Source organism: Nerophis lumbriciformis, linkage group LG35 (genome assembly GCF_033978685.3).
Source record: "Nerophis lumbriciformis linkage group LG35, RoL_Nlum_v2.1, whole genome shotgun sequence".
Lineage (NCBI taxonomy): Eukaryota > Metazoa > Chordata > Actinopteri > Syngnathiformes > Syngnathidae > Nerophis > Nerophis lumbriciformis.
Window position 1 is genome coordinate 24,392,752 of NC_084582.2, and position 20,670 is coordinate 24,413,421.

At 41.4% G+C, this 20,670-nt stretch overlaps 1 protein-coding gene across 1 annotated transcript in view; it reads left to right on the forward strand.

Moving 5' to 3' along the window:
• The window catches only part of LOC133575325 (uncharacterized), a 61,615-nt gene that overhangs the window by 33,879 nt on the left and 7,066 nt on the right, over positions 1–20,670 (forward strand). Inside the window, exons 14-34 of the mRNA XM_061927975.2 lie at positions 5,902–5,946; positions 6,021–6,095; positions 6,165–6,209; positions 6,283–6,336; positions 6,414–6,477; positions 8,186–8,290; positions 12,026–12,184; positions 12,273–12,281; positions 12,377–12,466; positions 12,750–12,901; positions 13,517–13,589; positions 16,429–16,535; positions 16,654–16,837; positions 16,909–16,980; positions 17,082–17,189; positions 17,295–17,513; positions 17,592–17,756; positions 17,843–18,010; positions 18,105–18,248; positions 18,357–18,461; positions 19,385–19,563. Coding sequence (XP_061783959.2) covers positions 5,902–5,946; positions 6,021–6,095; positions 6,165–6,209; positions 6,283–6,336; positions 6,414–6,477; positions 8,186–8,290; positions 12,026–12,184; positions 12,273–12,281; positions 12,377–12,466; positions 12,750–12,901; positions 13,517–13,589; positions 16,429–16,535; positions 16,654–16,837; positions 16,909–16,980; positions 17,082–17,189; positions 17,295–17,513; positions 17,592–17,756; positions 17,843–18,010; positions 18,105–18,248; positions 18,357–18,461; positions 19,385–19,563 — 2,322 coding nt within the window. The remainder of the gene's footprint in view (positions 1–5,901; positions 5,947–6,020; positions 6,096–6,164; positions 6,210–6,282; positions 6,337–6,413; positions 6,478–8,185; positions 8,291–12,025; positions 12,185–12,272; positions 12,282–12,376; positions 12,467–12,749; positions 12,902–13,516; positions 13,590–16,428; positions 16,536–16,653; positions 16,838–16,908; positions 16,981–17,081; positions 17,190–17,294; positions 17,514–17,591; positions 17,757–17,842; positions 18,011–18,104; positions 18,249–18,356; positions 18,462–19,384; positions 19,564–20,670) is intronic.

Consider the following 20,670-nt stretch of genomic DNA (forward strand, 5'->3'; position numbering starts at 1 on the left):
TCATATGGAAACAGGGTTTGTACTTGCATCTTTTCCTCCTACTAATGTGGACCTTCAAATAAACATATAAATGAAGACAGACATGCTAAATGGATTACACCAGGGGTCTCAAACTCAACTGGATGCAGAAACTGGGTGAGGCTGGGCCGCAAGAAAAGATTTCTTAAAAAAATCTAACATGCACTTTTTAATGAATTCACCTTCTTTGAATGGCTATCCCGCCCTAGCAACATACTTGCCAACCCTCCCGATTTTTCCGGGAGACTCCCGAATTTCAGTGCCCCTCCCGACAATCTCCCGGGGCAACCATTCTCCCGAATTTGTCCCGATTTTAACCCGGACAACAATATTAAGGACGTGCCGTGATGGCACTGCCTTTGACGTCCTCTTTTTCACCATACAAACAGCGTGCCGGCCCAGTCACATGTTGTATGAGGCTTCTGCAGACACACGTAAGTGACTGCAAGACATACTTGGTCAACAGCCATACAGGTCACACTGAGGGTGGCCGTATAAACAACTTTAACACTGTTACAAATATGCGCCACACTGTGAACCCACACCAAACAAGAATGACAAACACATTTCGGGAGAACATCCGCACCGTACCACAACATAAACACAACAGAACAAATACCCAGAACACCTTGCAGCCCTAACTCTTCCAGGCTAGAATATACACACCAGCTACCACCAAACCAGCAGTACTTGGTTCTAATACACTTGTCCACCACCTGTGGCAGTAATGACAATATCACACAAACAGAAGAAGTCTGGAGCTAAAGTCAGAGAGAAGTTTCACATTAGGTGCGTGCACATGGACACATTTAATCGGATTAAAAGCTTAAACGGAATAAAAATGTTTCATGTAAACACGTCATTCGGAATATTCTGACCCGATCACACAGGTTCGGTTTGAAATGTCATTCCGATCAAGACAGGTGGTTTATGCGGAAAGTCATTCGGATTGTAGCGCATGAATACATGTCTTCCGAAATTCGGGTCAAAATGATCCTTACTGCGCATGTCTTTGATGTCAGATATACTTTAGTGGTGGAGGCGGGACTAAATGTAATAGTCTCCAATGAAGCCATTGTCTTGCTGCTGTCTCCCCCCACTCAACATGTACATGAGTCGCATTATATACTGTTGAGTTTGTTGCTTTAAACAAGACTAGCAAAAACAAAAGTATGGTCTGGAGTGTCATGTGTCGATGTAACAATATAAGAAAGGATCTTATCAAGGAGCTTTTTGTATTATTAGGTCCATCAGTGCTAAATATTATAAACTATATCACTTTCCTCTGGCACTGTTCCCCTAGCATTCAAGAAAGCGGTTATTCATCCTCTGCTCAAAAGACCTAACCTCGATCCTGACCTCATGGTAAACTACCGACCGGTGTCCCACCTTCCCTTTATTTCGAAAATCCTCGAAAAAATTGTCGCACAGCAGCTAAATGAACACTTAGTGTCTAACAATCTCTGTGAACCTTTTCAATCCGGTTTCAGGGCAAATCACTCTACGGAGACAGCCCTCGCAAAAATGACTAATGATCTACTGCTAACGATGGATTCTGATGCGTCATCTATGTTGCTGCTTCTTGATCTTAGCGCTGCTTTCGATACCGTCGATCATAATATTTTATTAGAGCGTATCAAAACACGTATTGGTATGTCAGACTTAGCTTTGTCGTGGTTTAACTCTTATCTTACTGACAGGATGCAATGCGTCTCCCATAATAATGTGACCTCGGACTATGTTAAGGTAACGTGCGGAGTTCCTCAGGGTTCGGTTCTTGGCCCTGCACTCCTTAGTATTTACATGCTGCCGCTAGGCGACATCATACGCAAATACGGTGTTAGATTTCATTGTTATGCTGATGACAGCCAACTCTACATGCCCCTAAAGCTGACCAACACGCCGGATTGTAGTCAGCTGGAGGCGTGTCTTAATGAAATTAAACAATGGATGTCCGCTAACTTCTTGCAACTCAACGCCAAGAAAACGGAAATGCTGATTATCGGTCCTGCTAAACACCGACATTTATTTAATAATACCACCTTAACATTTGACAACCAAACAATTACACAAGGCGAATCAGTAAAGAATCTGGGTATTATCTTCGACCCAACTCTCTCGTTTGAATCACACATTAAGAGTGTTACTAAAACGGCCTTCTTCCATCTCCGTAATATCGCTAAAATTTGTTCTATTTTATCCACTAGCGACGCTGAGATCATTATTCATGCGTTCGTTACGTCTCGTCTCGACTACTGTAACGTATTATTTTCGGGTCTCCCTATGTCTAGCATTAAAAAATTACAGTTGGTACAAAATGCGGCTGCTAGACTTTTGACAAGAACAAGAAAGTTTGATCATATTACGCCTATACTGGCTCACCTGCACTGGCTTCCTGTGCACTTAAGATGTGACTTTAAGGTTTTACTACTTACGTATAAAATACTACACGGTCTAGCTCCGTCCTATCTTGTCGATTGCATTGTACCATATGTCCCGGCAAGAAATCTGCGTTCAAAGAACTCCGGCTTATTAGTGATTCCCAGAGCCCAAAAAAAGTCTGCGGGCTATAGAGCGTTTTCTATTCGGGCTCCAGTACTATGGAATGCCCTCCCGGTAACAATTAGAGATGCTACCTCAGTAGAAGCATTTAAGTCCCATCTTAAAACTCATTTGTATACTCTAGCCTTTAAATAGCCCCCCTGTTAGACCAGTTGATCTGCCGTTTCTTTTCTTTTCTCCTCTGCTCCCCTTTTCCATGAGGGGGGGGGGGCACAGGTCCGGTGGCCATGGATGAAGTGCTGGCTGTCCAGAGTCGGGACCCGGGGTGGACCGCTCGCCTGTGCATCGGCTGGGAACATCTCTACGCTGCTGACCCGTCTCCGCTCGGGATGGTGTCCTGCTGGCCCCACTATGGACTGGACTCTTACTATTATGTTGGATCCACTATGGACTGGACTCTCACAATATTATGTCAGACCCACTCGACATCCATTGCTTTCGGTCTCCCCTAGAGGGGGGGGGGGTTACCCACATATGCGGTCCTCTCCAAGGTTTCTCATAGTCATTCACATCGACGTCCCACTGGGGTGAGTTTTTCCTTGCCCGTATGTGGGCTTTGTACCGAGGATGTCGTTGTGGCTTGTGCAGCCCTTTGAGACACTTGTGATTTAGGGCTATATAAATAAAGATTGATTGATTGATTGATTGATCCAGTTGTCGTTTGAACGAGCTGTTTTATTCACGACATTGCAGCTACTCCAAGTGCTAACTGCTAGCCTCAAACACATACACAGAATGTCGTAACATGAAGACGCGTCGCAACTTGTAGATAATCACAACATAACAAGCACATAACAGCTCCATTTCAAAAAGAGAGGTAAAACAAAAGTAGTGAACAGAAGGAAAAATAAATACTGTGATAACGTCGGACAAGCAGAAATGCACACAGCCGTGTTTGTTTACAGTGGACGTCACTGCTTAGTCAGCACCTGCAAACTCGTCCAAAAGATGGCGCCGTAGCACACATATTAACACACCTTTTTCCGTTTGTTAGGTTCTGCGCATGTCAAAGTAAAGCATTCCAATTTAAGGTGTGGTGCATGAAAATGCACATCATAATCAGATCATTTGTTTCAGGGTCCATGTACACAGGAACATTCTAATCCCAATGATGATCAGATTAAATAAATGTTGTCCATGTACACAACCTAATGCTGTGTAACAGTTGAGAGATGCAGACAAACGCTGAGTAAAACAGTTCTTTACTTGTAAAGTGTACTCCTCAGAGACAAAAATAAACTTGCAAGATTTGTTAACTACAAAAACAACACCAAGCTAGATGGCACTGGGAATGGCCAAGACAGCATATAAGGAAATAATAGAAGCGTAGAAGACTCACCGAGTGCCATCCAGCTGCCAAGGTCCTGCTCAAGTAAAGCCAGCAGCTGTGCACGTCTCACAACTCCGCCCAAAGGAATTCCAAGGAAAGGAGAAATGTATACACAAGGTAAACTGCATCAAAAGAGGGGAAGTGAAAATACAAACCACAATGTGGCAGCAGGAGGTGACAAGAAGATTCTTGAGTGCAAAAATTATGACTAAAGTGGTAAAGTTGTAATTTCATTTGCATTTTATTTAGGAACATATATTATAATTATTTATTACTAATTTAGTTCGGATGTACTTATTTTAGCACTGTGTAATTACGTTAAATGTTCTCTTCTTTTGCAGCATATTTGAGTAGCATTTAGTTTTGTAATCATGCCTGACCTATTGACCTTTGAACTCATGGTTTCATATCATTGGACAAGGGTTATCCTGTTAAACTGTAAGTAAGTGTGATATAATTATTGGATATGATTCAAATCTAGAGTAAGATTACTCATGCAGTGTTAACATTTGAGTGGGTCCCGGACCCCTCTGTAGTGGGAAAACTTGAGCCCGGAGGTCAAAAAGGTAAAAAATGTAGTTTTATACAATTACCGTATTTTCCGCACTATTAGCCGCACCTAAAAACCACAAATTTACTCAAAAGCTTACAGTGCGGCTTATAACCCGGTGCGCTTTATATATGGATTAATATTAAGATTCATTTTCATAAAGTTTCGGTCTCGCAACTACGGTAAACAGCCGCCATCTTTTTTCCCCGTAGAAGAGGAAGTGCTTCTTCTTCTACGCAAGCAACCGCCAAGGTAAGCACCCGCCCCCATAGAAGAGGAAGCGCTTCTTCTTCTACTGTAAGCAACCACCCGCCCGCGTAGAAGAAGAAGAAGCGCGCGGATATTACGTTTCATTTCCTTTGTGTGTTTACATCTGTAAACTCACCTACTAAGCTCCTACTAAGCGACAGGTTTCCGGTTCATGAAAAGACGCAATCTCTCCATCCGCACACAGACTACTATTTCACAGCAACTGCCTAAAGACTTTCAAGAAAAGCTGGCTACTTTCCGTGCATATTGTAAAAACAAGATAGCTGAAAAAAAGATCCGGCCAGAGAACATTATCAACATGGACGAGGTTCCACTGACTTTTGATATTCCTGTGAACCGCACTGTGGATACAACGGGAGCACGTACGGTGAATATTCGCACCACAGGGAATGAGAAGTCATCCTTCACTGTGGTTCTAGCTTGCCATGCTAATGGCCAAAAACTTCCACCCATGGTGATATTCAAAAGGAAGACCTTGCCAAAAGAGACCTTTCCAGCCGGCGTCATCATAAAAGCTAACTCGAAGGGATGGATGGATGAAGAAAAGATGAGCGAGTGGTTAAGGTAAGTTTACGCGAAGAGGCCGAGTGGCTTTTTTCACGCAGCTCCGTCCATGTTGATATACGACTCCATGCGCGCCCACATCACGCTGGTTTTTAATATATTATTAAAGTTTGACTGACCTATCTGACTGTTTTTTTGACATTCCTTTAGCGCAGTTAGATGCGGCTTATAACACGGGGCGGCTTATAGGTGGACAAAGTTTTGAAATATGCCGTTCATTGAAGGCGCGGCTTATAACCCAGGGCGCCTTATGGTGCGGAAAATACGGTACCTTAAATGTGAAATGTGCAGATACCTGAACTGGCTGTTGCCATGATCCATCATACTGTACTGTCTGCAAAATTCTATAAAAATATTTGGGAAAAAAAAAAAAAAAGTAGTTTTGTGTGCGCTATTGCGTCAGTACACGCAAATCCTGGTAGGTCAGGCTCATTTTTCTGCAGACTAGAGTTGGGAGGATCGTGTTCACACCAGAACAAACTGACCAAAGTTTTTTTGAAGCGAAACAGCCAGGTTTTAAACGACCAATTCTGATGATATCATCTATCATCCTTTTGGACTCATTCTGTGATCAATCAAGTCCTCTTCCATGTTTATGTTTGTGCAGGGTGACCCAGGTCCTCCTGGACCATGTGGAACAAAGGGAGCAAAGGTAAGATTAATGATTTTAGCACAGACAGTGGAAAAAAACAAACAAACAATTAAAAACATTTTTTTTTTTTGAAGGGCGGAGGAAGAGGAGATGCGTTCAATCTCGGAATGAAAGGAGAGGAAGGAATACCTGGTTTTCCTGGACTTAGGGCAAGTCACGTGCTCACCATACACGCACAGGAAGACTAACACAAATGCAACATTATTTTTCTTCTGTAGGGTTTTCAAGGGTCTCCAGGTAGGAGCGGAACCCCGGGACCTGAGGTACAAGCAGTAATAGAAGAATAAACATGCTCTTATTGTAAGAAATGTTATGCTAGATGATGTTGGTGTTCAGGGTTTACCGGGTGAGAGGGGGCTTCCGGGTCTCATTGGAATGCTTGGACCAAAGGTGAGCTATCAAAGAAGAAATGAAAACCGGAAGAAAAGTTGCTCTTCAATGAATGTGACTTCTGTGGCGTTCAACAGGGCTACCAAGGAGATCCAGGTCTGCCTGGTCCTTTGCAGTATGTGAATGGGAGTCGCCTCAGAGGTACGACCATAAAGATGAGAACATGTATTCTTATTCACTTATTTCATTGTTTCTAACATGTCATCCCTTCATTATTCAATCAATCAATCAATCAATCAATGTTTATTTATATAACCCTAAATCACAAGTGTCTCAAAGGGCTGCACAAGCCACAACGACATCCTCGGTACAGAGACCACATAAGGGCAAGGAAAAACTCACCCCAGTTATTCAAGCAGATATCTTGATAAATCAGAGATATTTGTTCTATAATATGATGTCGTTATTAGGGCTGTCAAAGTAAACGCGTTATTGCAAGGGATTTAGGGATTTCACCATCTACGGTCCGTAATATCATCAAAGGGTTCAGAGAATCTGGAGAAATCACTGCACGTAAGCAGCTAAGCCCGTGACCTTCGATCCCTCAGGCTGTACTGCATCAACAAGCGACATCAGTGTGTAAAGGATATCACCACATGGGCTCAGGAACACTTCAGAAACCCACTGTCAGTAACTACAGTTGGTCGCTACATCTGTAAGTGCAAGTTAAAACTCTCCTATGCAAGGCGAAAACCGTTTATCAACAACACCCAGAAACGCCGTCGGCTTCGCTGGGCCTGAGCTCATCTAAGATGGACTGATACAAAGTGGAAAAGTGTTCTGTGGTCTGACGAGTCCACATTTCAAATTGTTTTTGGAAACTGTGGACGTCGTGTCCTCCGGACCAAAGAGGAAAAGAACCATCCGGATTGTTATAGGCGCAAAGTTGAAAAGCCAGCATGTGTGATGGTATGGGGGTGTATTTGTGCCCAAGACATGGGTAACTTACACATCTGTGAAGGCACCATTAATGCTGAAAGGTACATACAGGTTTTGGAGCAACATATGTTGCCATCCAAGCAACGTTACCATGGACGCCCCTGCTTATTTCAGCAAGACAATGCCAAGCCACGTGTTACATCAACGTGGCTTCATAGTAAAAGAGTGCGGGTACTAGACTGGCCTGCCTGTAGTCCAGACCTGTCTCCCATTGAAAATGTGTGGCGCATTATGAAGCCTAAAATACCACAACGGAGACCCCCGGACTGTTGAACAACTTAAGCTGTACATCAAGCAAGAATGGGAAAGAATTCCACCTGAGAAGCTTCAAAAATGTGTTTCCTCAGTTCCCAAACGTTTACCGAGTGTTGTTAAAAGGAAAGGCCATGTAACACAGTGGTGAACATGCCCTTTCCCAACTACTTTGGCACGTGTTGCAGTCATGAAATTCTAAGTTAATGATTATTTGCAAAAAAAAAAAAAGTTTATGAGTTTGAACATCAAATATCTTGTCTTTGCAGTGCATTCAATTGAATATGGGTTGAAAAGGATTTGCAAATCATTGTATTCCGTTTATATTTACATCTAACACAATTTCCCAACTCATATGGAAACGGGGTTTGTAAATTGTACACACAAGTCATTTACTGTGATTAATCACGGTTAATCAAAATGCAAATGTGTGATTAATCTGATTAAAATGTAATTGTTTGATCCTTAATCAGTATACTAAAAATGTATGTGTTGAATTGCAATTCCCACCCTTAGTAAACAAACATTGCTCACACTGCTATCAAGCATCACAATCCCAGTCAACAGTACCTCAAACCTCCACATAAAAGTGTTAAAATTGATTGCTCATCATAATTTAAGTACAGAGTTATAAATACGCCTTGTGTTATGAACGCAGGTCCACAAGGTGAAAAAGGTTATCTTGGAACTCCTGGACAACCAGGTGACCCCGGATTTATGGGCTTGCCAGGACCTCCTGGCCCACCAGGATTAACGCTCCCAGGTTTGAACTCACCTGCATGACTGGATTAGGGAGTGTTCTTGTCCCAGCACAGTACACAGTGGGCCTCAATTATACTATTATTTATCAATTTGATGTGCAGCTTGGATGCATTTCTGTCCACAAAATAAAAGGGAAGTGCCAAATGTTAGCATGTAGACCAGGAGTTGGGCTTCTGCCTTCACTCGTCTTATTTTGTGTATTTTAGAACCATTGTTTTAAATGGCTTCCTTCACAGTAAACATTTGCTTTTGGGTTTATTTCTTTCTTTCAAAGTTTCTGGAGGGCTCTGCTCTTTATGCAGACATTCTGCAAAAAAGCTAGTCAAAGATCATCTCTATGACAGCGTTCTAGTGTTTTTAAGAATCTGCACTCTCGCACGTTTTTTGAACTGAACTGGCGGGCCACCAGTTCATTCGCCCAAATGATGAAAAAGAGAGGACCTAAAATGGGACCTTGAGGAACACCACTAGTTTAACTAAAGACATTGAACACATGCCTACCGACTGCATCTGAAGTAAACAACACCTTACTTACATAAATCCATCCATCCATCCATTTTCTACCGCTTGTCCCTCTCTGGGTCAGGGGGTGGCTGATAATGAAAAAAAATGTGTAACTGCCAAAAAGGGGTGGACCTAAAGGAGTGCCTTGAGGAATGCCTCAGTGATGTACGTCCATGTTTGCTAACAAAGTTCAAGTCGCAGTAGAGTGGAAAAACAAGTTGCCTCCATATACAGTCATGGTCAAAAGTTGACATAGACTTGTAAAGAACATAATGTCATGGCTGTCTTGAGTTTCCAATAATTCTACAACTCTTTTTTTTTTGTGATAGAGTGATTGGAGCACATACTTGTTGGTCACAAAAAACATTCATGAAGTTTGGTTCTTTTATGAATTTATTATGGGTCTACTGAAAATGTGAGCAAATCTGCTGGATCAAAAGTATACATACAGCAATGTTAATATTTGCTTACATGTCCCTTGGCAAGTTTCACTGCAATAAGACGCTTTAGGTAGCCATCCACAAGCTTCTGCTTGAATTTTTGACCACTCCTCTTGACAAAATTGGTGCAGTTCAGCTAAATTTGTTGGTTTTCTGACATGGACTTGTTTCTTCAGCATTGTCCACACGTTTAAGTCAGGACTTTGGGAAGGCCATTCTAAAACCTTAATTATAGCCTGATTTAGCAATTCCTTTACCACTTTTGACATGGGTTTGGGGTCATTGTCCTGTTGGAACACCCAACTGCGCCCAAGACCCAACCTCCGGGCTGATGATTTTAGGTTGTCCTGAAGAATTTGGAGGTAATCCTGCTTTTTCATTGTCCCATTTACTCTCTGTAAAGCACCAGTTCCATTGGCAGCAAAACAGGTCCAGAGCATAATACTACCACCACCATGCTTGATGGTAGGTATGGTGTTCCTGGGATTATAGGCCTCACCTGTTCTCCTCCAAACATATTGCTGGGTATTGTGGCCAAACAGCTCAATTTTGGTTTCATCTGACCACAGAACTTTCCTCCAGAAGGTCTTATCTTTCCTCATGTGATGTCAGATGAAACAAAAATTGAGCTGTTTGCCCACAATACCCAGCAAAAGTTTGGAGGAGAAAAGGCCTTTAATCCCAGGAACACCACGCTTACCATCAAGCATGGTGGTGGTAGTATTATGCTCTGGGCCTGTTTTGCTGCCAATGGAACTGGTGCTTTACAGAGAGTAAATGGGACAATGAAAAAGGAGGATTACCTCCAAATTCTTCAGGACAAACTAAAATCATCAGCCCGGAGGTTGGGTCTTGGGCGCAGTTGGGTGTTCCAACAGGACAATGACCCCAAACACATGTCAAAAGTGGTAAAGGAAAGGCTAAATCAGGCTAGAATGAAGGTTTTAGAATGGCCTTCCCAAAGTCCTGACTTAAACGTGTGGACAATGCTGAAGAAACAAGTCCATGTCAGAAAACCAACACATTTAGCTGAACTGCACCAATTTTGTCAAGAGGAGTGGTCAAAAATTCAACCAGAAGCTTGTGGGTGGCTACCAAAAGCGCCTTATTGCAGTGAAACTTGCCAAGGGACATGTAACTAAATATTAACATTGCTGTATGTATACTTTTGACCCAGCAGATTTGGTTACATTTTCAGTCAACCCATAATAAATTCATACAAGAACCAAACTTCATGAATGTTTTTTTGTGACCAACAAGTATGTGCTCCAATCACTCTATCACAAAAAATAAGAGTTTTAGAAATTATTGGAAACTCAAGACAGCCATGACATTATGTTCTTTACAAGTGTATGTAAACTTTTGACCACGACTGTATATCTGATGTATGACACTGAAAGACTCCCAACGTTTGCGAATAAATAGATATGATCAAAATAGTTTCAATCTCACTGAGATTTCTGAGCCATTTCGAGAGATAATGAACTAGCCAGTCACGTGGTCGTGTGAAGTAGAGGTAGGATCCACAAACCGCCTCATTTTAATCCACACGAAGGGTTAAAAAAAGTTGCTGTTGTAGTGTGTTTGTCTCCGGGTATTTCCTGAATGTCACAGATGAAAAACTTCTAGATTCAAGTCTAAATCCGCCTATTATCCAGATGAGAGGCATGATTTATAATCTAGAATAAATTTGACGGGCCGAGACGCGATGATGTGGGAGCAGAAAGGCAGCAAACAAGACCTCAATGCTGCAGTGTTGCAGAAGATTCTTCTTCTTTACAGTTTTATGGCAGTTTACATTCATATATGTTGTATCACTGCCATCTTCAGTTTCATTTTCTGATGAAATTAAAGTGAAGCATAAACTATAGTTAGCTCACGGTTTTCCATGTTTTTCATATTAACATTTCTAATATTTGGTTAATATTCCGGTCACAAGATGTATAAAGAGTATTGTTGGCGGGTTTTGGATGGTTATTTAGAGAGTTTTGTGGGCGAAATAGAGAGCTCCCATTGACTACATTGTTAGCAGACTTTTTATGTATTTATTTATTTACGGCTTAGAATGCATACAAAAACAAAACATATGTGCTCATGTCTTACATAAGGATTGTGAATGATAGACAGCACATCTCTCTAATTTTTGAATATTTCCAGTATGACTGATCTAATAATATGGTCAGAGTGCAGAAGTGTTACTACACTGAGGTCAATCTACGGAAATGACCAAAGACGTCCGGAGCGGAATATTCAAAATGGCTGAATGAATTTGTGGCATTTTGTGATGTGTAGACGGTGTTTTCACATACTTTGCGGATTGTAAATACAATTGGATATGTTTCAATGATACAATGAAACACAATCAAGCATTTAAAGTCAACTTGTTTTTCCACTCCACTGCTACTTTAAAATGTCAATGCAAGGATCTGCCACTGTGTTTGCAATACAACAGGAGCCCTTCAGTGTTCTGAGGAACTTTCTGCAAAACTGTTTGGCCTCCAAGTTTTCAACTGACCTCATCAGGTCATTCCCGGTCCGGATTCGGTCCTTGGGCCGCCAATTATTAGCCCTGATGTAGACTTCAAATCTACCATGGAACATCTGTGTAAGGTTTTCATGTTAGACTGTCAAGTGTCCATATGTGTAAAAGTAAGTGATTGGTGACCCGCTTCCAAGTCAGCAGGAATTGGCTTCAGGTCGACTGTGATCCTAATTAGAGTCAAGTAATAAAGAAAATAGATGGATGTTTTTTTTTCATACTCCTTGTTTCATTGCTTTTTTTACTTTCATAGACCACTTGGGCCCCTTTGGCCCACAAGGGCCCACAGGTCCCAAGGGCTTTAAGGGAGAACCAGGGAGGTATCAACACCTCATCAGTCCACTCCCTGGGCCGAAGGGAAACAAAGGAATCCGTGGAATCAAAGGTGTCACTGGACTTCCTGGTCCTCCAGGTGAAAAACATCTTCATGTCCTTTCTGCACATAAAATATTCATAACTTGATGTCTTACCTGGCTCTGTTTTCTGGGTGATGCAACAAGGGTGCGGAGGTGAGCATGAGGAATTTGGAACCAACTACAATATTATTGGATGTACATGTTGAAATGCCCTTCTGTTTATGGTTCTATATCGCTTGGTCTTCTAGATGATTTATGCGAGCCTGGTGACACAGGTGACCCGGGTGATGACGGACCCAGAGGACCTCCTGGAAACAAAGGTCTCATAGGGTATAAAGGTGACTTATTCCTGTTGTTGTGGTTCTTAAGCAAATTAACCTGCAAGCGAAGCCTTCTCTGTGGTGGTTCCCTTTTGCGGTTGAAAAGTTGGAATATCGATGGCTGGATTTCTAATCACAGGGCTACTGAACAACACGATTCATGTCAAACATTGAAGGATACAAATCTGTTTTCAGTGTACCGAGACTTCCCAGTCAAAGTTTACTAAAGTATAATATTAATTAAAATCCTGGTTATTGGATTTTGAAGAGTCAACAACCCATTTTATGATGTAATTCACAGGTTGTCAAGGGGAATGTGAATGTCGGTTTGGCCAAGGACGAATTGGTCCCCCTGGTCTACCAGGTGATCCAGGAACTCCGGGATTACCAGGAACTCCGGGCTTTAGGGGGGACCCGGGACTGGATGGAGAAAAAGGTCCCTACGGGCCATATGTGAGGACAATATGAACAGTAGAGGAACCTTATGTTCAAATGCAAACAAAGACATATCAGTTTGATCCCAGCAGGCACATGACATTAAAACAACGTTGAGAACTTGTTGAATTACATCCTGAGGTTGAGCAACTCAAACATAACGTTGAAACAACATGCTTTTTGACGACCTTTAATCAATGTTGCGTTCTGACGTTGGTTTGACCATTGAGTTTTGGTCATTTCTCAACCAATATTCTACAACACAAATACAACGTTGAAAAAACATGCTTTTTGACAACGTTTAGTCAATGTCAGGTTCTGATGTTGATTTGATCGTTTAAACTTTGTCATTTTGCAACCAATATTCTACAACACAAATACAACGTTAAAACAACATGCTTTTTGACAACAATTAATCAATGTCGGGTTCTGACATTGATTTGACATTGAAATTTGGTCATTTTCCAACCAACAACGTGGATCCAACATTAGACATCAATGTTGTCTCAGTTTACAAACTATTTTGCCATGTTGTATCAAAGTCAGTTTTAAAGGACATATACGTATAATAAACAACAATGTATAAGATGGTATTGCTGCAAAAACACGTATTTTAACACTATTTTGTTGCAGGGGATTGACGGATTTGCTGGTCTTAAAGGGCTAAAAGGCCAAAAGGGAGATTCCTTTGTCACTGGTGTTGAAGGTGAGTATGACTTCAAAAATCGTGAAAACTTGTAGACCAGGGATTGTCAAACTGTGGTAAGCAGGCTCCATCTAGTGGTACGCCAAGTAGGGATGTCCGATAATGGCTTTTTGCTGATATCCGATATTCCAAAATTGTCCAACTCTTTAATTACCGATACCGATATCAACCGATACCGATATCAACCGATAAATACAGTCTTGGAATTAACACATTATTATGCTTAATTTGGACAACCAGGTATGGTGAAGATAAGGTACTTTAAAAAAAAAAAAAATAAATAAATAAGATAAATAAATTAAAAACATTTTCTTGAATAAAAAAGAAAGTAAAACAATATAAAAACAGTTACATAGAAACTAGTAATTAATGAAAATGAGTAAAATTAACTGTTAAAGGTTAGTACTATTAGTGGACCAGCAGCACGCACAATCATGTGTGCTTACGGACAGTATCCCTTGCAGACTGTATTGATATATATTGATTTATAATGTAGGAACCAGAATATTAATAACAGAAAGAAACAACCCTTTTGTGTGAATGAGTGAGAATGGGCGAGGAAAGTTTTTTGGGTTGGTACACTAATTGTAAGTGTATCTTGTGTTTTTATGTTGATTTAATTTAAAAAAAACAAAAACAAAAACGATACTGATAATTTCCGATATTACATTTTAACGCATTTATCGGCCGATAATATCGGCAGGCCGATATTATCGGACATCTCTAACGCCAAGGATTCACTTGATTAAAGTACAGCATTTTTTTTCACTATATTTAAACACAGTGTTACTGTTCAAACCTTGTGTAATGTTACAGTGGCCAAAAATATAAAATATACTTGTTTGCCTTGTATTTAATGAATACATAGGTCTACTACACTGCTGTATTTTAATGTTGTCATTATGGTGGTACTTAATGAATACTTAGGTCTACAACACTACTGTATTTTAATGAATAAAGCAAAACATGTTCTAGACCAAAAATCACTTCTTATTCTCTACTGCTCGCAAGTGTTACCATATCTGAGTTATTGTGTAGAAATATGGGGAAATAACTACAAAAGTACACTTCATTCATTAACGGTGTTACAAAAAAGATCAGTTAGAATAATACATAATGTTGGATATAGAGAACATACAAACCCTTTATTTATTGAATCAAAAATACTGAAATTCCACGACATAGTGAATTTCCAAACAGATAAAAGTATACACAAAGCAAACTATAACCTGCTACCCAAGAATATACAACAATTCTTCTCAAAAAAAGAGGAGGAATATAATCTTAGAGAAAAATGTAATTTAAAACATGTGTATGCACAAACAACACTTAAGACCTTCAGTATATCAGTATGTGGAATTAAATGATGGAATGGATTAAGCAAAGCAATCAAACAATGTACTAATATGATCCACTTCAAGAAACTCTTCAAACTTAAAGTGTTTACAAAATACAAAGAAGAAGAACCATGATAAACATTCTCAATTTATCTCATCCAGTCATTCATTTTCAAAATAATCTTACTCATCTCACCATATGAAATGTAACTTACTTCACCGAGTATTATTTATTTATTTTTATTGTGATCACTTATGGAGTATATTGTGAATAAATTGAGAACAGGAAGTGAACAAAAGTTTTAGCAACTGTTATGTAAAAGAAAAGGGGTAGGATTAAATAAGCTCTGCTTCTTCCTACTCCTTTTCGAACATGTTGAAATGAGAAACTGGAAATTGTGATGAATCATGTTGTATGCATGCATGTTCCAAATAAACTCAAACTTAAACTCAATGTTGTCATTATGTTAGTACTTAATGAAAACGTAGGTCTACTACACTACTGTATTTTAATGTTGTCATTATGGTGGTACTTAATGAGTACTTAGGTCTACTACACTACTGTATTTCAATGTTGTCATTATGGTAAATGGTACTTAATGAATACTTAGGTCTACTACACTACTGTATTTAATGTTGTCATTATAGTGGTACTTAATGAATACTTAGGTCTACTACACTACTGTATTTAATGTTGTCATTATAGTGCTACTTAATGAATACTTAGGTCTACTACACTACTGTATTTCAATGTTGTCATTATGGTAAATGGTACTTAATGAATACTTAGGTCTACTACACTACTGTATTTAATGTTGTCATTATAGTGGTACTTAATGAATACTTAGGTCTACTACACTACTGTATTTTAATGTTGTCATTATGGTGGTACTTAATGAATACTTAGGTCTACTAACTACACTATTGTATTTTTAATGTTGTCGTTATGGTGGTACTTAATGAATACTTAGGTCTACTACACGACGTGGTGCAGTTGGGAGAGTGGAGGGTTCCTGGTTCGATCCCCAGCTTCTACCAACCTAGTCACGACCGTTGTGTCCTTGAGCAAGACACTTCACCCTTGCTCCTGATGGGTCGTGATTAATGCCTTGCATGGCAGCTCCCGCCATAAGTGTGTGAATGTGTGTGTGAATGGGTGAATGTGGAAATAGTGCCAAAGCTCTTTGAGTACCTTGAAGGTAGAAAAGCGCTATACAAGTATAACCCATTTACCATTTACTGTATTTAATGTTATCATTATGGTGGTACTTAATGAATACTTAGGTCTACTACACTACTGTATTTTCATGTTGTCATTATGGTGGTACTTAATGAATACTTAGGTCTACTACACTACTGTATTTTCATGTTGTCATTATGGTGGTACTTGGAGAGTCAAGTTTTTTCTACACTGGTACTTGGTGAAAAAAGTTTGAGAACCACTGTTTTAGACCATTTTAGACAACAATAATAACAATTGAAGCTCATTTTATAATTTGAAGGAGCAAAGGGAGACCGGGGAAACCCTGGATGTTCTGGTCCTCCAGGAAAACCAGGCATACCAGGACTAGATGGTCCCCCTGGTCTGATAGGAGACCCCGGGCCACCAGTAAGTGTTGCATTTGTATTATTATAAACTGTGTATGACTTGAAGATGTATATCAAAAACATTTAGTTAGCAATTAATTCAAACACCACTAACTGGACCTGATTATTCACATTTGCAGGGTGCTGGATACAAGGGGTTACCTGGTCCTAAAGGAGACCCGGGTAGATTTGGTCCTAAAGGGCTTCCAGGACAAGTTGGGCTCCCAGGTCCTGGTTTTCAAGGTCCCCAGGGTCCACCTGGGCTGACAGGAGACCAGGGGTATCCAGGCCCCAAAGGAATTCCAGGGCGAAAGGGCCCTCCAGGTTCCTATTTTCATATCTCTTCCTCACTTATAAGCAAGCATCTGTACTTCATGTAGTCACTGTGCCATCAGGTGAGCATGAGCTATGTTGTCTTAAGAATGAGACTGGACCGCCTGGTCCTAATGGAGAGCCAGGTTTACCAGGTAAAACCTGCCTACTCTTGATGCAGCAACGACCAACATCATTTAAACCGTTATTAGTTCCTGTTGCAATCATTTGTTTTTATTCATTTGGACTTGTATAGGGATTCCAGGTGAGCCAGGAAGGAATGGAATCCCTGGAGTTCCAGGACTTCCAGGCCCTAAAGGCATTCGAGGAGATGATGGCGGAATTGGAGGGATTGGACCTCCAGGTTGTCAGGCACATTTGAAGCCCATCTGTATCTAACAGAGGAGATGAGAGGTTATGGATAAGTTGACTAAGGAGCTTCTTATAACTTTTCTTGTATTTAAAACAGGACACCAAGGTTTAAATGGAGATCCAGGTGACCATGGCCCTCGTGGAGGTAGCACTGATGGCCTGCAAGGCCCTTCTGGAACGCCAGGGCCACCAGGGAGGAAAGGTTTCCCAGGAGATGTTCTCAATGCGTTGCCAGGCCTCCCTGGCACCCCTGGACCCCCTGGATTCATGGGAAGAAAGGGAATTTCCGGCAGTCCAGGGAGCCCAGGATCCCCAGGTAAGCTGTTGTTAGATGGACATGTGCCAACAAACCTGACCACCTCAATATGTATATTCAAAAAATAACTGAACACAGGTGTACAAGGCCAACCGGGACAGCCAGGTCGAAAAGGAGAACAAGGTATCACTGGTGACCATGGAGCTACCGGTCTTCAAGGCCTACCCTGTTTTTTATGTGAGTTCATCGGACCTCCTGGACCACAAGGGCCTCTAGGAAACCCTGGACGAAGAGGTTTGCAAGGTGAGAATACTACAGTAAAACTATAAATATTACTTGATGATTTCACAAGCTGTTCGTTAACATCTTTTGATTTTGATGTTACTAAGGCTTTAATGGTCAGAAGGGCTCAAGGGGAGATAGAGGCGTACCTGGTTATGGTCATGTGGGTGCACCGGGTCTCCCTGGTCTTCCAGGGGTTCCAGGCCCACCAGGACCAAGAGGACGCGCTGGGTATCTGGGAGATCCCGGGTCTGATGGCTGGTCTGGACAGAAAGGTGAGTCATGCCAAACCTTCAAAAGAAAGGTTTATTCCTGGTCAGGTGTTTACTTAGTCCTGCTGAAATGAGACTTTACTTATGGTCCTTTAAGGTGAACTGGGGTTCCCTGGTAGGACAGGGGTCAGAGGTTTACCAGGACCCCCTGGACATCCAGGACCCAGAGGAAATCAGGGGGAAAGAGGCTTTAATGGTCGACAAGGTGCCCGGGGAGAAACGGGATCTCCTGGTATTAAAGGTAACATCGTTCACCTGCTGTTCATCACATTTCCTGTGATGGCTTAGACTCCAACTCCAAACTCCATAAAGCTGCTGGTAATTGTTTTAAATCTGTGGCTCCATCCAGGAATGCGTGGTGAACAGGGATTACATGGACCAAAAAGACTGATAACGAAGGGACCACCAGGCGTTCCAGGCACAAGAGGACAACAAGGCCCACCAGGACCCATAGGCAATAAATCTATATCCTAGGGCTGGGCGATATGGACCAAAACTCATATCGCTGTATTTTTAGTCCGAGTGGCGGTTTAGTTTTTACCCGTATTTAAAAAAAAACTTGCAAAGTGCTTAAGGTTGCCTAAGTGTTTTACGGCTAGATAACCAGTGTTGAGAGTACTCAGATTACTTTTGTTGTTAGTAGTACCGTATTGTGTTGTTTATTCTTATGAAGTAATTAAAAATAAGTTTTTGTTCATTTTGTTCATTATACCCTCACGCTTGTGCACGGGAAAACATGAAGCTTCTACTCGCTCAACGCGGTAAAAGCCGCTAGGTGTTAAGTTTAAAACTACTTTTCAGCCAGCCAGCCGCTACACTACAGTCGCTTAGTCGGAGACAAACTTTCAAGCCGAGGTGTCGCAAAACATTTGACACACCGAGCGAGCAGCAGAGATTGTTAGCTTCTGTGCTAAGTTGCTAACAGAAGTGAACAACATAAACAGATGAGGATGTCGCTCCAAGGAGAGATATGTTCTCAAGCAAATTGGTGTATGTGTAAATAAAGCTGGAGTCACTCACCAATCGCCAAATGCAGTCGTTGACCAAAGCTTTGCATCACTCGGGAGTCGAGAAGTCCACATTGTCATTGCGCATCAGAGAAGCCTGAATAAACATGCAAAGGGTGAGGGTGAGCCAAAGAGAATGACCTGTGCTTCGGCTGTCAGGCGCAGAGAAGAGCAAACGGTCGTAACAAAGGCACATCAAAAGGTACCAGTATGGCGGTATTGTCTCAAATATATACCGCTTTTTAAAATATACCGGTATTAACTGTAATACCTGTATACTGCCCAGCCCTACTATATCCATTTCCAAAACACCTTTTTACAGTAAATATATGTTCAATATTCAAAATGAATGATCAAATGTGTCTTTTAGGCGGAAAGGGCCAAAGAGGATGGCCAGGTGATCCCGGACCAGAAGGTTTTCCAGGTCCAAAGGGATTAAAAGGTGATGGTGGTGTTCCAGGCAGACAAGGAATACGTGGAGATCCTGGGACCATTGGATTGAAAGGTTTTCCTGGGCCAAGGGGATATCTTGGCTTGGATGGAAATACGGTACAGAAAATATTCATAGACAAATCAGCATTACAGGGAAAGAAATGACATTCAATTAGAAGATACTAGGGGTGTAACGATTGATTGATATATCAATGGATCGCTTTATATTCTTATATTTCAAGTATGTCAATTTGTGCTCAGAAAAGTTTGCCTTCCAAGAGATAAGTATCGATCCAAGATTATTTTAAAAGGGAAGCGATTGATTTTATCAATACTAGAAAAAGGAAACATTGGATTTAAGAACAGCAGACTTTATTCATTCATTCATTCATTTTTATTTATCTCCTTCATTGATGTGCATCTTTGATCGATAGACAATTATACCACAATTATTCAATTATACATTTACACAGCAATGCCTGAGAAGGAGCAGGATGAAGAAAAATCTTATATTTTCCTGCCCCATTCAACATAATACATAGTCTTACTTAATGATATCATATAAACCAACAATTACATCCAAATATAACGAAAACAAACAAAAAAACTTACAAAAAACACAACAAGTGCAAAACGTCATGAAGTACAAACCGAACAAAAAAAACAAAAGTAATATACACCTCACAGGATGCCCATCCATCCATCTTCTTCCGCTTATCCGAGGTCGGGTCGCGGGGGCAGCAGCCTAAGCAGGGAAGCCCAGACTTCCCTCTCCCCAGCCACTTCGTCCAGCTCTTTCTGTGGGACCCCGAGGCGTTCCCAGGCCAGCCGGGAGACATAGTCTTCCCAACGTGTCCTGGGTCTTCCCCGCGGCCTCCTACCGGTCGGACGTGCCCTAAACACCTCCCTAGGGAGGCGTTCGGGTGGCATCCTAACCAGATGCCCGAACCACCTCATCTGGCTCCTCTCTATGTGGAGGAGCAGCGGCTTTACTTTGAGCTCCCCCCGGATGGCAGAGCTTCTCACCCTATCTCTAAGGGAGAGCCCCGCCACCCGGCGGAGGAAACTCATTTCGGCCGCTTGTACCCGTGATCTTGTCCTTTCGGTCATAACCCAAAGCTCATGACCATAGGTGAGGATGGGAACGTAGATCGACCGGTAAATTGAGAGGTTTGGCTTCCGGCTCAGCTCCTTCTTCACCACAACGGATCGATACAGCGTCCG